At 40.5% G+C, this 16,333-nt stretch overlaps 2 protein-coding genes across 3 annotated transcripts; one reads left to right on the forward strand and one right to left on the reverse strand.

The window, feature by feature from the left end:
* Positions 1–401: 401 nt before the first annotated feature.
* LOC121635924 (golgin subfamily A member 6-like protein 7) lies at positions 402–1,641 on the reverse strand. The gene is given in 3 exon segments (XM_041979342.1): positions 402–506; positions 1,188–1,262; positions 1,582–1,641. Coding segments are annotated over 3 exon segments (240 nt in total).
* Positions 1,642–5,369: 3,728 nt separating this feature from the next.
* Positions 5,370–14,919, forward strand: LOC121635257 (NACHT, LRR and PYD domains-containing protein 3-like). 2 transcript variants are annotated; one of them, XM_041978372.1, is made up of 11 exons: positions 5,370–5,679; positions 6,271–6,363; positions 6,863–6,955; positions 7,050–7,128; positions 9,446–9,662; positions 9,743–11,546; positions 11,632–11,805; positions 12,305–12,478; positions 14,058–14,104; positions 14,214–14,820; positions 14,870–14,919. In XM_041978372.1, exons 1-10 carry the CDS (start codon positions 5,468–5,470, stop codon positions 14,777–14,779), a joined length of 3,459 nt encoding a protein of 1,152 aa, XP_041834306.1. In that variant the 5' UTR covers positions 5,370–5,467; the 3' UTR covers positions 14,780–14,820; positions 14,870–14,919. The 2 variants fall into 2 exon arrangements, with proteins under 2 accessions (XP_041834306.1, XP_041834305.1); XM_041978371.1 differs by having other exon boundaries at positions 5,371–5,679; positions 14,214–14,919.
* Positions 14,920–16,333: the final 1,414 nt, after the last annotated feature.

Raw genomic sequence — 16,333 nt, forward strand, 5'->3', positions numbered from 1 at the left:
AGTTGTAGTTGTCATTTCTGTAGCTGTGGTTACCATTCCTGTAGTCGTAGTTGCCGTTTCATTAGTTGTAGTTGCCATTTCTGTAGCTGTGGTTGCCATTCCTGTAGTCGTAGTTGCCGTTTCATTAGTTGTGGTTGTCATTTCTGTAGCTGTAGTTGCCATTCCTGTAGCCGTAGTTGCCGTTCCTGTAGCTGTAGTTGCCATTTCTGTAGCTGTGGTTACCATTCCTGTAGTCGTAGTTGTCGTTTCATTAGTTGTAGTTGCCATTTCTGTAGCTGTGGTTACCATTCCTGTTGTCGTAGTTGCCACTTCTGTAGCTGTAGTTGTCATTTCTATAACTGTAGTTGCCATACCTGTAGTCGTCGTTGCCATTTCATTAGTTGTAGTTGCCATTTCTGCATCTATAGTTGCCTTTCCTGTAGCCATAGTTGCCATTCCTGTAGCCATAGTTGCCGTTCCTGTAGCTGTAGTTGCCATTCCTGTAGCCATAGTTGCCATTCCTGTACCTGTAGTTGTCATTTCTGTAACTGTAGTTGCCATTCCTGTAGTCGTAGTTGCCGTTTCATTAGTTGTAGTTGCCATTTCTGTAGCTGTAGTTGCCATTCCTGTAGCCATAGTTGCCGTTTCTTTAGTTGTAGTTGCCATTTCTGTAGCTGTAGTTGCCATTTCTGTAGCCATAGTTGCCGTTTCTGAAGCTGTAGATGCCATTCCTGTAGCCGTAGTTGCCGTTTCATTAGTTGTAGTTGTTGGTCCTGTAGCTGTGGTTGCCATTCCTGTAGCCATAGTTGCCGTTTCTGTAGCTGTAGTTGCCATTCCTGTAGCCGTAGTTGCCGTTTCATTAGTTGTAGTTGTTGGTCCTGTAGCTGTGGTTGCCATTCCTGTAGTCGTAGTTGCCGTTTCATTAGTTGTAGTTGTCATTTCTTTAGCTGTGGTTGCCATTCCTGTAGTCGTAGTTGCCGTTTCATTAGTTGTAGTTGTCGTTTCTCTAGCTGTAGCTGCCATTCCTGTAGCAGCAGTTTCCATTCCTATAGCTGTAGTTGTCTTTCTTGTAGCCATCGTTGCGATTTCTGTAGCTGTAGATACCATTCCTGTAGCCGTAGTTGCCGTTCCTGTAGCTGTAGTTGCCATTTCTGTAGCTGTGGTTATCATTCCTGTAGTTGTAGTTGCCATTTCATTAGTTGTAGTTGTCATTTCTGTAGCTGTGGTTGCCATTCCTGTAGCCGTAGTTGCTGTTCCTGTAGCTGTAGTTGCCATTCCTGTAGCTGTGGTTACCATTCCTGTAGTCGTAGTTGCCATTTAATTAGTTGTATTTTCTCTAGCTGTGGTTGCCATTCCTGTAGTCGTAGTTGCCGTTTCATTAGTTGTAGTTGTCATTTCTGTAGCTGTAGTTGCCATTCCTGTAGTCGTAGTTGCCATTCCTGTAGCTGTAGTTGCCATTTCTGTAGCTGTGGTTGCCATTCCTGTAGTTGTAGTTGCCATTTCATTAGTTGTAGTTGTCATTTCTGTAGCTGTGGTTGCCATTCCTGTAGTCGTAGTTGCCGTTCCTGTAGCTGTAGTTGCCATTCCTGTAGCTGTGGTTACCATTCCTGTAGTCGTAGTTGCCGTTTCATTAGTTGTATTTTCTCTAGCTGTGGTTGCCATTCCTGTAGTCGTAGTTGTCGTTTTCATTAGTTGTAGTTGTCATTTCTGTAGCTGTAGTTGCCATTCCTGTAGTCGTATTTGCCGTTTCATTAGTTGTAGTTGTCATTTCTGTAGCTGTAGTTGCCATTCCTGTAGCCGTAGTTGCCGTTCCTGTAGCTGTAGTTGCCATTCCTGTAGCCGTAGTTGCCGTTCCTGTAGCTGTAGTTGTCATTTCTGTAACTGTGGTTGCCATTCCTGTAGTCGTAGTTGCCGTTTCATTAGTTGTAGTTGCCATTTCTGTAGCTGTAGTTGCCATTCCTGTAGCCATAGTTGCCGTTTCTTTAGTTGTAGTTGCCATTTCTGTAGCTGTAGTTGCCATTTCTGTAGCCATAGTTGTCGTTTCTTTAGTGGTAGTTGCCATTTCTGTAGCTGTAGACACCATTCCTGTAGCCGTAGTTGCCGTTCCTGTAGCTATAGTTGTCATTTCTGTAACTGTAGTTGCCATTCCTGTAGTTGTAGTTGCCGTTTCATTAGTTGTAGTTGCCATTTCTGTAGCTGTAGTTGCCATTCCTGTAGCCATAGTTGCCGTTTCTGTAGCTGTAGTTGCCATTTCTGTAGCCATAGTTGCCGTTTCTTTAGTTGTAGTTGACATTTCTGTAACTGTAGTTGCCATTCCTGCAGTCGTAGTTGCCGTTCCATTAGTTGTAGTTGCCATTTCTGTAGCTGTAGTTGTCATTTCTGTAACTGTAGGTGCCATACCTGTAGTCGTAGTTGCCATTTCATTAGTTGTAGTTGCCATTTCTGTATCTATAGTTGCCTTTCCTGTAGCCATAGTTGCCATTCTTGTAGCCATAGTTGCCGTTCCTGTAGCTGTAGTTGCCATTCCTGTAGCCGTAGTTGCCGTTCCTGTACCTGTAGTTGTCATTTCTGTAACTGTAGTTGCCATTCCTGTAGTCGTAGTTGCCGTTTCATTAGTTGTAGTTGCCATTTCTGTAGCTGTAGTTGCCATTCCTGTAGCCATAGTTGCCGTTTCTTTAGTTGTATTTGCCGTTTCTGTAGCTGTAGTTGCCATTTCTGTAGCCATAGTTGCTGTTTCTTTAGTGGTAGTTGCCATTTCTGTAGCTGTAGACACCATTCCTGTAGCCGTAGTTGCCGTTCCTGTAGCTATAGTTGTCATTTCTGTAACTGTAGTTGCCATTCCTGTAGTTGTAGTTGCCGTTTCATTAGTTGTAGTTGCCATTTCTGTAGCTGTAGTTGCCATTCCTGTAGCCATAGTTGCCGTTTCTGTAGCTGTAGTTGCCATTTCTGTAACTGTAGTTGCCATTCCTGTAGTCGTAGTTGCCGTTTCATTAGTTGTAGTTGCCATTTCTGTAGCTGTAGTTGCCTTTCCTCTAGCCATAGTTGCCGTTTCTGTAGCTGTAGTTGCCATTTGTGTAGCCATAGTTGCCGTTTCTTTAGTTGTAGTTGACATTTCTGTAGCTGTAGTTGCCTTTCCTCTAGCCATAGTTGCCGTTTCTGTAGCTGTAGTTGCCATTTGTGTAGCCATAGTTGCCGTTTCTTTAGTTGTATTTGACATTTCTATAACTGTAGTTGCTATTCCTGTAGCTGTAGTTGTCATTTCTTTAGTTGTAGTTGACATTTCTGTAACTGTAGTTGCTATTCCTGTAGTCGTAGTTGCCGTTTCATTAGGTGTAGTTGCCATTTCTGTAACTGTAGTTGCCATTCCTGTAGTCGTAGTTGCCGTTTCATTAGTTGTAGTTGCCATTTCTGTAGCTGTAGATGCCATTCCTGTAGCTGTAGTTGTCTTTCTTGTAGCCATAGTTGCCGTTTCTCTAGCCGTGTCAGTAGAGACTGGCTGAGCAGGATTTCTTCCAGATGCTCACTGGGAAAAGAAGAAAGTTTTTGGTCTTGAAGAAGCACTGATCCCTCATAAGTACAAAACATCAGAAAAAACAAGGTTAGATTCAGATTCTGGTGAAAAACCCAGTGGTCTGAATTTTACTGTTTTTTTGTGGGTCATGTGACTTTTATCATCATGATGTCACCAGGCTGATCTTTGACCTCAGATGTTTTGCTGCGCTGTAGGTCCAGATTAGATCAGATAAGTTTAGAGCAGCCATCAGACAGAATAAGGATCATTCTGAAAGAGACACCGACTAGATCCACAAGAATGACCTGAGTAAGCAGAAAATTCAACTCTTCTTGTTTTGTGTCTGTTAAATTTCCTTCAGAATAACTTCTTTCCATGTGATTTCACTTAAAATCTGATTTAATGACACATTTTATAACCAGCTGATCTCAGCTGTCATTTCTAGACTCATGATTTTTTCTATTTGATCCAGCTCGTTCATTTATTTATTTTTTCATGAACAGAAATCAAATAAAAGTCAGCTTCTCCTCTGCTTCCAGAAGTCCAGGTTTAATGCAGCGTAAAGTGTAAAATGATTATTATGACCATGTAAGAAGCTTCAGTTTGCAGCCTCTCGGATCCTCTTCTTCTCTCAGGCTGGTCTCAGATCTCCACGGCGTTGCAGCATGAGAAGGTACAGCCGTCCACACACACGGCTTGTTGTGTTTCTGCCTGGAAACATGATCAATAACTGAACGGTAGACGAAAACATGATGTTTTGGTGGAGTTTAGTCTCTGGACTAAGTGTCTTACTTTGAATGACTTTATGGGGACTGTAGAGATCTTTATGGCTTCTGGTCGCGATGATTTCAGGTGTTCCTGTAACTGCTGCCATTAAAACACATTAATGTTTACTTGATAGTGAATTTAGTTGTGATCAAATTTGTTTTCAGTACTTTACTTTGTGACCTTTATTCTTGTTTTTACTTCATTCCTCCGGCATCTGGAGATTTCTTTGTATGCAGGTGCTTCTTCCCACCGTCCAAAGACATGAATAATAAGTAAAGTGAGTGTGAGTGTTTGTTTCTCTGTGTTGGCCCTGTGATGGACTGGTGTCCAGGCTAATTGTTGGATAGACTCCAGCTTTAATGTTAGCAGATTAATCTGTGGAATTAAAGCTTTAATTATTTAACACATTAATACATGAACAACAAAGTTTTTACTGATACTATAAAATCTGGATTTGGGATCATCTCAGTGAGAAAAGCTGGTTTGGGGTGTGTGTTGTCCTTTAATCAGCTGTGAAGCAAATCCACCAAAACATACTTTATCCTTCTTATGGATGAAGACTGACTGTTTTTAAGGCTCGCATTAAAGTACTGTTATCACACTTGTACCAATCGGTATTTATGTGTTTATTTATGATATAAATATTGTTTTACAGTCATTTAACTGTTACTCTTCCTTCCCGTCTGCAGTTTGTTTTTAGAGCTCATTCTTCCTGGTAAAAGTTAATCAGTAACCGATGAACACTTACATAAGGGAAGGATTTCATACAGTGAGCAGGTCTGATCTAGTTGAGTATTTATGGTTTCTTTAAAGGAAAACAAGAACTTCTCAACAGACAGATTAATAAATGCACAGAAAGAAATGATTGATAAGGGGAATACTTTGAGTGCATCTAGAAGCTACTGAGGTTGAAAGCAGCTAAATATAATTAAGTCATTACCCAAATAAAAATGTAGTTTTAAGTGTTGAGGTTGGAGTTTCTTTTTATGTTTGTATCAGGTTTCCACGGGACAGAGCAGAGTCCCCTGAAGGCAGCGGGGTGTCCATGGCTGGTGGTCCCTCTGCTGGCCGGCCTCTGAACTCCACACACGACGGAAGGTGAAGGTTTAAATCTGTTTGCCAGATTTTACATTCTCACTCTGAAACAAGCTGAAGAAGAGGAAGATGTGCTGCTAACCAGGTTCTCTATGTTGGTAAAACTTCCAGGTCATGGAAATGTGTTTTCTACAGAAGAACACACGATACACAAGTTCTCTGTATAGATTTGTCCCTCAAATGTGTCAGCGTTCCCACCTTTCCTGTTCTTTGCTGTCCGTTTGTGTTTCTTTCAGGGTAAATACTGATGGAGAAGCCCCACCAGTCAGCTCCGTCTCCATGAGGAGCAGCCACTCCATGGGTCACCCCCTCAACATCAGTGATGGGTGAGTTCATGAAGAATGGAAGATTTTCTACCATCAGTTGAACTGGTTGTGTGTATTTGTCTACTTTTAGTTTTAGATGTCTTCTCTTGGTTCTTGGAAGAAGTGTAGTTGTCTTCTAAAGCAGTGGTTTTAGGGGTGATGTATGAAACGGATCATCTTGCAGCATCCTCTGAATATACGGCTGGAAAAGTGTCAGAATCGTCATTAATAAGGAGGATAAAGTGTTTTTTGTCTTTTACTGCTGACATGGTACCTATATGCCCCAAAATCAGCTTCTCTCATGGAGATAATGTAAAATTCAGATCTTTAATAAGGCATGTGTACTAACATTGATTTATCGCTTCATTTATGGTTTATTTTGAGGTAAAAATCCCAATTATTTGATAAATGTTGGCTATATATCTTTCTAAATGATCTGTCAGCCCCCAATTTGAAAAGAATTGTTATAAATGACCTGAAATGCATAAATCCTTTCTTCCTCTATATATTGCTCAGTTAGGACTTATGATGAACAAGTTCTTTGTTTTTGGTCATCATGTGGCTCTTCTTTACCCTGTAATCCTGGTTCTTCATCTTTTATATTTCCTACAGGGTTTATACTGACAGAAAAGCCCCATCAGTGGTCAGCTCTGTCTCCATGAAGAGTAAACACTCCATGGGTCACCCCCTCAACATCAAAGATGGGTGTGTTCTTCATAAATAAGTGTGAATAACAGGCTTCATGGTTTCTACACACTAATTTAACAGGCTGTGTGCATTTCCGTATTTTATGCAGTGTAGTGACTAAGGCATTTAGCCACTCAGCTGTTTATTACGCGCTTCAAGAATCAGTCCAAATGTCCATGTTGGGTGAAGTTAACATTTATTTTCAATGATCTTTTATAGTATGCACTGATGACAGGTCACCTGTACAATCTAAATAAAAGGTGGGTTCTCAAGCGAATTGCTGCCACCCAGTGTGAAAATAAAATCCACAAAATGCAAGCGACAAAAATAACAACAAATGGCTGCAACACATAGTTTTATCATTCTTCTCTGTGTTCTTGGAAACCATGAAAACAGTTCAGACAAAAAGTTCAGTTTCCTTCTGAAGGACTACAGATTTGTTTTTGTTATTACATTTATAACTCAGAATGTGGTGCCTCTCCTCCCATCAATGTTTTTGTCTTTCTGCTTCTTCCAGGTCTTTTCATGACAGAAAAGCCACTTCGGTAATCAGCTCTGTCTCCATGAGGAGCAACCACTCCATGGGTGAACCCCTCAACATCAAAGATGGGTGTGTCTGGTATTCATTAAATAAATGAATAACAGGGTTTTGTAAGTCTTGACTAGTTGTGTGTATTAATGGATGTTTAATACATTTCCTGTAGAGCTGATCAGGAGAGGCCAGAGATGCTCCGTGGTCAGTCTGCACATCAGGATCTAACAGATTTGGACTCCATCTTTAAGGTTTGTGTAAGAAGACTACCACACGGAATCAAAATAGGCAGTCTGATCGGTAGAATCACACATTGATTCATTACCTGAACCACTTTGTTCATTATGGGTCGCGGGGACGCTGGAGCCTATCCCGACATTTAACAGGTGAGAGGCAGGTACACCTGGACGGGTCACCAGTCCATCGCAGGGCCGACACCAAAACATCATAGGGAGAGTTAAGAGTGACCAGTTAACCTGCTATGCATGTCTTTGGACGGTGGGAGGAAGCCGGAGTGCCTGGAGTGAACCCACGGGGAGAACATGCAAACTCCACACAGAAAAATGACCTTCTGAACCGTCCCCCCCACCTGAGGTTCGAACCAGCAACCTTCTTACTGTGAGGCTGCAGTGCTAACCACCACACCACCCACCGTGTAGGACAGAACACACCACTGTGCAGAATTCTGGCAGAAAATGTCAGCAATCACATGTTTAAAGAGGTTTTATTTTCACCTACATTACTTCGTAGATGTTAGGGGTGTAATGGCACATGTATCCGTATTTGGTCTTTTCGGTAGGGAACAGTCAAGAAAAAATCTCGAGAGAAACTGCCTTATTATTTATTTTGTATGTTAAACATGTCCAGTTTGTTAAAAAAATAAATAAAAATATATATATATATTTTTTTTTGCTGATGATACAAATCTATTTTGCTGTGGTGACAATTTGGAGGAGCCTTTGGACAAGAACTTAATAAACTTAATAACGTAAAGAATCTGTTTATTTCTGATAAATTAACTTTAAATTTAATTATTTAAAAAAGTATTTATTACTTGGTAATAGATCAATCAAAACTAAATCGACACTCATGAAAAATTATGTATAAATTGAAAGAGTTTCAGCAATTAAAAGAATTGAGCTGGAACAAAGATCTAAACTATATCAATTTAAAAATATCTAAATCAATTTCAGTTCTTTGTAACATCTGGCATCATGTGTATAATTTGTACTGTTACTTCATACATCACTTGAGTCAAAATGAGGGAGAACACATAATATATAAAGAGATATTCAGTCTTTATTTTAAAAAAAAATGTGAAAGTATAATTACTAAATTAACTCGTACAAAGCCACACTGTTCGTCAGACTAAAAGAGTACTGAAATTCAAAGACACTGGTCAACTGTCAAATTCTACATTTATTGGGTTAAATGTGATCAAATGCCGAACGGTATACCAATGTTTTTCAAATGAGGGTCTAAAAGAAAGAACCTGCTGTGAGAATAAATGCTGTGTTGTATCTTTGAAAGAGTGGTTGAATTCTAGATAGCTGTAGTTAAAACATAAAGGATGTCAAACAATAGGTAGATTTAAGTAAAAAAATAATAAGCAGGATTTATTGAAAACGTGATATTTTGTATATTATGATTGTCAAGTTATCCTGGGATTTAGCTTAAAGTCTGCCTAAAGGTGAAAAAGGCATCGACGAGCTACAGGTTTAGGTGGATCAACTCAAACGACAACTTTCTTGAATTTCCTCCTCTGTTTATGTTGACATGTGCCCGTTTAGATGCCAGAGAGGCAGGTACATTGAGGAGCATGTTGAAAACCTTTACAATACAAAGAACACAAAATATATTAAACAAACTTATAAGTAACATGCTAACAAGTCTGCATACCCTCCCACTTGCTGCTGCCCCTTCAAGCTAGCACAAGAATCAGCAAAACTAGCTTAGCTTAACATTTTTCTTACATTTAGTAACAAGCCTCTGAACTGATACCAAAACCGAACATTAAAAGGTTTTCCCACCAGTAGCTTCCCTGGAGATGGCAAGTAATAAATGTTTTCCCTCTTTTTCAGCCCTTTTCCAGCTCCAGACACCTGAGTTCTCTCAACATGGGCTCTCAGCTTAGAGAGTCCTGTTTCAAAATAAAGTTCCGTCTTCCAAAGTAAAAGAATTTTCCTTTCAGGAACTGACAGTACAATGATTTGTTATGGCTGAGTGTTAACGCTGTGTATTATTATTTGTGTTAGGTAAATATTGTGATGAAATGCTGGGACAGTTTTATTATTTAAGTTATTGTAAAGAAAAGGTTAGCACTAGATAACTATTTCACTTCATTCTTTACCCTTTTTAAAACTTTGAAAGCTTTTATTTTTTGTCCTAAATGTTGACTTTTTTGTTTAAGATCTAAGTTTAAAACTGACATAAAACACTTCTCAACATAAAATATTTCATATGGGAACAACCTGGATGAGTTTATCCAGAATGTCGCGGTGGTTTATCGAGCATGATATAAAGTCAGACTTATCTGTGCTGTCTTTAACGTGAGCATTATTCTTTCAGCTTCTTGAGGAGAATATTCTCACTTTTGTGAAGACTGAGCTGAAGAGGATCCTCATGATCTTAGATAACACAAAAATCAGAAAGATGGAGGAAGAGGAAAACCTGGAGGGTGCAGATGAAGAGCAGAGGAGGAGCAGCAGAGATGCATTTTTGAAGCTCACACTTTCCTCCTTGAAGAGAATAAAGCAGCATCGACTGGCAGACTTACTGCACAGCAGTAAGAGAGCTTCATAACCTGTTACAGCTTCTGGGTTTTTATAAGTTAAGTTCATTTACAATCTGTTGCTTGTTTTTCAGAAACTGTTGCCCCACAGTGCCAAAGTAAACTGAAATCCAACTTAAAGAAGAAATTCCAGTGTGTGATTGAGGGGATTCCCAAAGCAGGAAACCCAACCCTTCTGAACCAGATCTACACAGAGCTCTACATCACAGAGGGAGGGACTGCAGAGGTCAATGATGAACATGAGGTCAGACAGATTGAAGCCGCATTCAGGAAATCAGACAGACCAGAAACAACCATCAGACAAGAAGATATCTTTAAAGTCCCACCTGGAAGAGATGAACCAATCAGAACAGTGATGACGAAGGGAGTGGCTGGCATTGGGAAAACTGTCTTAACACAGAAGTTCACTCTGGACTGGGCTGAAGACAAAGCCAACCAGGACATCCAGTTCTTGTTTCCACTGACTTTCAGAGAGCTGAATGTGCTGAAAGAGAGAAAGTTCAGCTTGGTGGAACTTGTTCATCACTTCTTTACTGAAACCAAAGAAGCAGGAATCTGCAGCTTTGAAGAGTTCCAGGTTGTCTTCATCTTGGACGGTCTGGATGAGAGTCGACTTCCTCTGGACTTCCACAACAATGAGACCCTGACTGATGTTACAGAGTCCACCTCAGTGGATGTGCTGCTGACTAACCTCATCAGGGGGAAACTGCTTCCCTCTGCTCGCCTCTGGATAACCACACGACCTGCAGCAGCCAATCAGATCCCTCCTGACTGTGTTGGCATGGTGACAGAGGTCAGAGGGTTCACTGACCCACAGAAGGAGGAGTACTTCAGGAAGAGGTTCAGAGGAAAGAAGCAGGCCAGCAGGATCATCTCCCACATTAAGACATCAGGAAGCCTCCACATCATGTGCCACATCCCAGTCTTCTGCTGGATCACTGCTACAGTTCTGGAGGATGTTCTGGAAACCAGAGAGGGAGGAGAGCTGCCCAAGACCCTGACTGAGATGTACATCCACTTCCTGGTGGTCCAGACCAAAGTCAAGAAGGTCAAGTATGATGGAGGAGCTGAGACAGATCCACACTGGAGTCCAGAGAACAGGAAGATGATTGAGGATCTGGCAAAACTGGCTTTTGATCAGCTGCAGAAAGGAAACCTGATCTTCTATGAACCAGACTTGAAAGAGTGTGGCATCGATATCACAGCAGCCTCAGTTTACTCAGGAGTGTTCACACAGATCTTTAAAGAGGAGAGAGGACTGTACCAGGAGAAGGTGTTCAGCTTCATCCATCTGAGTGTTCATGAGTTTTTGGCTGCTCTTCATGTCCATCAGACCTTCATCAGATCTGAAGTCAACCTGCTGGAAGAAAATAATAAAACCTCCAAGGACCCCAAAAGAAAAGAAAGTGCTTCTACGCTGAAAGATTTCTACCAGTGTGCTGTAAACAAGGCCTTGGAGAGTCCAAATGGACACCTGGACTTGTTCCTCCGCTTCCTCCTGGGTCTTTCACTGCAGACCAATCAGAGTCTCCTACGAGGTCTGATGACACAGACAGAAAGTAGCTCACAGACCAATCAGGAAACAGTCCAGTACATCAAGAAGAAGGTAGAAAAGAAGATATCTCCAGAGAAGTGTCTCAATCTGTTCCACTGTCTGAATGAACTGAGAGATTGTTCTCTGGTGACAGAAATCCAGCAGTGCCTCAAATCAGGAAGTCTCTCCACAGATAAACTGTCTCCTGCTCAGTGGTCGGCTCTGGTCTTTATCTTACTGTCATCAGAACAAGATCTGGAGGTGTTTGACCTGCAGAAATACTCTGCTTCAGAGGAGGCTCTTCTGAGGCTGCTGCCAGTCGTCAAAGCCTCCAACAAAGCTCTGTAAGGACATTATATCAAACAATGTTATTCCTTTGAAAACATAGGAGAACACATTTTTTTCTGATTCTCCTTGTTTTTTCTTCAGGTTGAGTTACTGTGATCTGTCAGAGAAAAGCTGTGAAGCTCTGGCCTCAGTTCTTTGTTCTCAGTCCTTCGGTCTGAGAGAGTTGGACCTGAGTAACAACGACCTTTGGGATACAGGAATAAAGAAGCTTTGTGTTGGACTGCAGAGTCCACACTGTAAACTGGAGTCACTCAGGTCAGGATTTAAATTTAAACAATTATTGGATTGCTTGAGATAAACAGTGAAATGTATGACATTTTATACGTAAAAGTGTAAGAAAACAAATGTGCAACTCTGTCAACATCCGTAAAGACTTAGACTTAGACTTAACTTCATTAATCCCTTGGGATGACTCCCTCGGGAAATTAAAAATTCCAGCAGCACATGAGAAAAAGCAGGTAAATAAGCACAAAGAGCAAAAAGAGCAACATACAGATAAATAAGATAAAAATAATGATAAATAAAGACAAAAGAGCTTGAAATGGCTTTATATAGAATATGAGTTAAAATGATTAAACTACACATGAAACTGAGGTTATTGGACCAACTCAACTCAACCTGATCAGTTTATCCAGTCTGGATGTGTCCTTCTTGGATAAGCTCCCCCCCCAGCACACCACAGTGTAGAAGAGGACACTGGCCACCACAGACTGGTAAAGTCAAAGATGTGAAAATTGTCATGTTGGTTTTACAGGCTGTCAGGTTGTCTGATCACCAAGGAGGGCTGTAGTTCCCTGGCCTCAGCTTTGAACTGCAACCCCTCCCATCTGAGAGAACTGGACCTGAACTACAACCATCCAGGAGAGGCAGGAGTGGAGCTTCTTTCTGCTGGACTGAATGGGCCACAATGGAGACTGGACACTCTCAGGTATGGCAAGGCCTGCAGCAGCCACAGTCAACAACAACTAGAACATGCTTGTTTCCTGTCTTGAGTTAGGACAATAAAGATTTCATTGTATTCTCTTGGATCAGGGGGCTGTTTGCATCCTGCCTCATTTCTTTTATGCTCATTATCTTGACTTTCATCTCAGATATTTCCCACTTAGTCCAGGTGAGTTGATATTATAGTTGTATGTCTGTATCTGTCTAGGTCAGAGGTGTCCAAGTCCAGTCCTCAAGATCTACTATCCTGCAACTTTTAAATGCAACCCTTCTCCAACACATCTGAATCAAATGACTGGCTTGTTACCAGGCGTCTGCAAAGTTGAATGACATGTGGATGAGGGAATTGAGCTATTTGATTCAAGCATATTGGGGCAGGGTTGCATCTAAAAGTTCCAGGATAGTAGATCTCGAGGACTGAACTTGGGCACCCCTGGTCTAGGTACACCCTTCCTCTCACCTGGGATAGACTCCAGACCCTGAACTAGACTAAGCAGTATAGATAGTGATTTAATGACAACTTTTTCAAATGATTAAGAACACTCAAAGGTTTTGAAAAATAGATGGATTTTTACTTTAGCCTTGAAGCAAGAGTCTTTGATTGAGACAGAAAGACTGTTCCACAGCTTTAGAACTGCTATAGAAAAAGTATGATCGCCCTTTCTCAAGCATGTTATAAACTTGACAAGTAGCGAGAAGTTTGTTCATGTTCTTCAAGAACAAAATTATGTCATTTTGTTCTTATGGCCCGGATTTAGGAGTTCTTGCAGCTTGTTCTCGATGCATCACCTGAGCAGAACGTTATTCTCCTCGGGCTTTAAGAACTATTGTGTGATTGGTCAGACCTTTGAGGTGGGCGTGGTTAAAGCAGAAAAGAATGAAATGGAAAGTTGTTACTTTTGCATTTCCGATGATGCGAAATTGAACAGAGAATTTTAATGAACAGCTGATCGAAGTTTGTTTTGGTTCGGGTAAATTCATACTCCACAAGAAGCTTGGTCTGCGAAAGGAAAGGATTAACTGCGGGACGTGTCTGTGTTTATGTTCAATGATCATTTGACCCAGTGGTGTCCGTGTCTTTATATATCACATGTTGTATTAACTTTTTACCTTCTTACAACCTTGATCAGCTGTTAATAAAACTCTCTGTTCAGCCTCATGTCATCAAAATGTGGAAGTGACAACTTTCTGCTTCATGCTTTAATCACGACCACCTCACATGTCCGGTCAATCACACGTTTCAGAGCCCTACAAGAAGATGTGTTGAGAACAAGCAAGATGTCTCCAACCACGTCTGCGAGAACAAAAATGCTCATTTTGTTCTCAAGGCCTTGGGAAGAAGAAAATAGTTCTCTCTTCTTGTCTAGTATGTAGCAGCCTTTAGACAACTAGCGGCGTTACAAGGGCAGAAATTTCAATGATGTATGAATGCACAACTTGATCTTCCAGATCTGTGTTTCAAAGCATCACTGTAGGATAATGTTAATTTGACTCCTTTACTGGAGTGTTGTCTTTGATCATATAATCTAATTGACTTTGAGGTTCTGACTTTGTTGCCACCTCAGAATGGACCATGGTGGGGCCTGGACCCTGCAAGCAGGACTGAGGAAGTGTAAGTGTTTTTTTTTTTAAAGAAATTTTATAAAGAACAAACCAGGACATTGCCGTAAGGATGATGTTCTTGCATGATAAAACTAACTGATGCTGTCTTGTTACTGTAGATACTCAACAACTCACTCTGGATTTAAACACAGCACACAGAAACCTCCAGCTGTCTGACAACAACAGAAAGGTGATGGTTATAAAGGAGGAGCAGCCTTATCCCGACCACCCAGACAGGTTTGACCAATGTCTCCAGCTACTTTGTAGAAATGGCCTGACTGGACGCTGTTACTGGGAGGTTGAATGGGAGGGCATGGTGTGTATTGGCGTGACTTACAAAGGAATCAAAAGGAAGGGAAATGATACCAGCATCCTGATTGGAGGGAATGATCAGTCCTGGAGTCTGTACTGCTCTGATGGGACTTGCTCAGTTTTTCACAACAACCATATTAAAGAGATTCCTTCAGTTCCCTCCACCTCAAACAGAGTGGGAGTGTATCTGGACTGGCCTTCTGGCACTTTGTCCTTCTACAGAGTCTATTCAGACACATGGATTCACCTCCACACCTTCAACACCAAATTCACTGCACCCCTTTACCCTGCTTTTAGGGTTGGATTTGAACGCAGCCTGTTTAGTTCTTCTGTGTCTCTGCATAAGCAGGAGGAGGAAGATTCTCTTCCATAGACACCGACATGAAAGACGGAGTTTCAGGTTGCAGCTGTGCAACAGTCAGGGTTTGAACTACAGCGAAGTGAAAGGGAGCTCGGCTCCCCTGAAAAACAGAGGAGCTCCCTAAAGGTATTCAAATGATAGTAAGGGGGGCCCTAAAAATATCCCACCTTCAGGTTATATTTATTTTTCCATAAGGTTTCAGATTTTTATTGTTTTATTTTTTAAATTGAATTCATTTCTCTGTGTTTTTAACTAATTGAATGAATGAAGTCCTCCAAACGATGCAGGTGAGTCGTTGTTTCCTTCAGCATTATGGACAGCAGCAGTTAGTTTTGTTCTCCATCCAAATGACGACCACCTGACATGCCTCTTTTTGTGGTTAAAGGACCTGCCATCCTTGTTTCTGAATAAACAAGCAGCATTTAGTAGCAGGTTTTTTGGCACTTATATTTTTGACTGTGCCACGTGCACTAATATGCATGACTTGCGAAGTTGCTGTAATCGCCCAAAATAAGGCTCCCCAAAGCCCATGTATAATTCAAGCAAAGGTTATTTTCTCCTAATATGCTGAGAGTAAATAATAAACATGACAATAAACTACTGAATTAAACAGGTCATTTAACAAGAATAATAAAACATCAATAATAGATCAATGAAAATAAATATTTAATGTTGAATGTTTCTTTAACTTGGATATTTGTCATGATATTTTTTTAATTCATTCTCTCCATTTTCAGAAGTTGTCTGTACTTATTTTCTCTTTATGGTTTCAGTTGTACGTGTTATTTTGTAAACACTGAAAAGAAAACTAGTGTTGTGAGATATTACACAAGGATGTGATTTTAAATACTAATGAAACAACCGATGACAGCTTATTTAATTGTAGATTTAGGTATATAATTTGTAATTTACGGTAAATTTATGAATTTCTATTTAATTTCTATTTAAATTCAGGTTTATACAGACTATTACTATATATGATACAACATTCTGCAGAGGGAGTAAAAGCTATATTGACTTGTTTTGACCATCATAAATAAAATGTTTTGTCCCTGATAAAATGATAAATTATGTTGTGGAGTCATCTTTATTACACCACATGGCCACCTCTGAGTAGCTGAGTAAATTTAGCTATTTTATTAAACACTGAGTAGAGTTTCTTTCCTGACAGGCAAAGCTCTGGGTAAAAAACACCTGAAAATACTTTGAACATCCATGTTGCTCAAGAAAACTGATCATTTTCATATTATTTGCAAGCAGTTTAATGCTTTTTTTTTTACTTCAAACATAAATCTGGTCAATTACTCACAATAATTTCACATCATCATGATGTTTAGGAGCAAACAAGACTTATGCTGCCACTTTGTGGCCATACATGGTAGCAACGCAAAGGACAGAACAGTGTGTTACGGCCCCTTTTTAGTCCAGGGGTGTAAAAGGGACGTGTAACACAACGAACCAAACAAAGGTCAAAAATAAATAATGATTTATTTAAATCTCGTTATAACAAAAAAAAGATCCTTTCCAGGAATGTCCTACAAACTTAAAGTGTCCTTTTCAGGAAAT

This window comes from Melanotaenia boesemani, chromosome 24 (genome assembly GCF_017639745.1).
Source record: "Melanotaenia boesemani isolate fMelBoe1 chromosome 24, fMelBoe1.pri, whole genome shotgun sequence".
NCBI lineage: Eukaryota > Metazoa > Chordata > Actinopteri > Atheriniformes > Melanotaeniidae > Melanotaenia > Melanotaenia boesemani.

Coding starts and splice junctions, on each gene's coding strand:
- LOC121635257 (XM_041978372.1), top strand. CDS start 5,468: ATGGAAATGTGTTTTCTACAGAAGAACACACGATACACAAGTTCTCTG. Junction 9,663..9,742: donor GGCAGACTTACTGCACAGCA/GTAAGAGAGCTT, acceptor CTTGTTTTTCAG/AAACTGTTGCCCCACAGTGC. Junction 11,806..12,304: donor TGTAAACTGGAGTCACTCAG/GTCAGGATTTAA, acceptor TTGGTTTTACAG/GCTGTCAGGTTGTCTGATCA.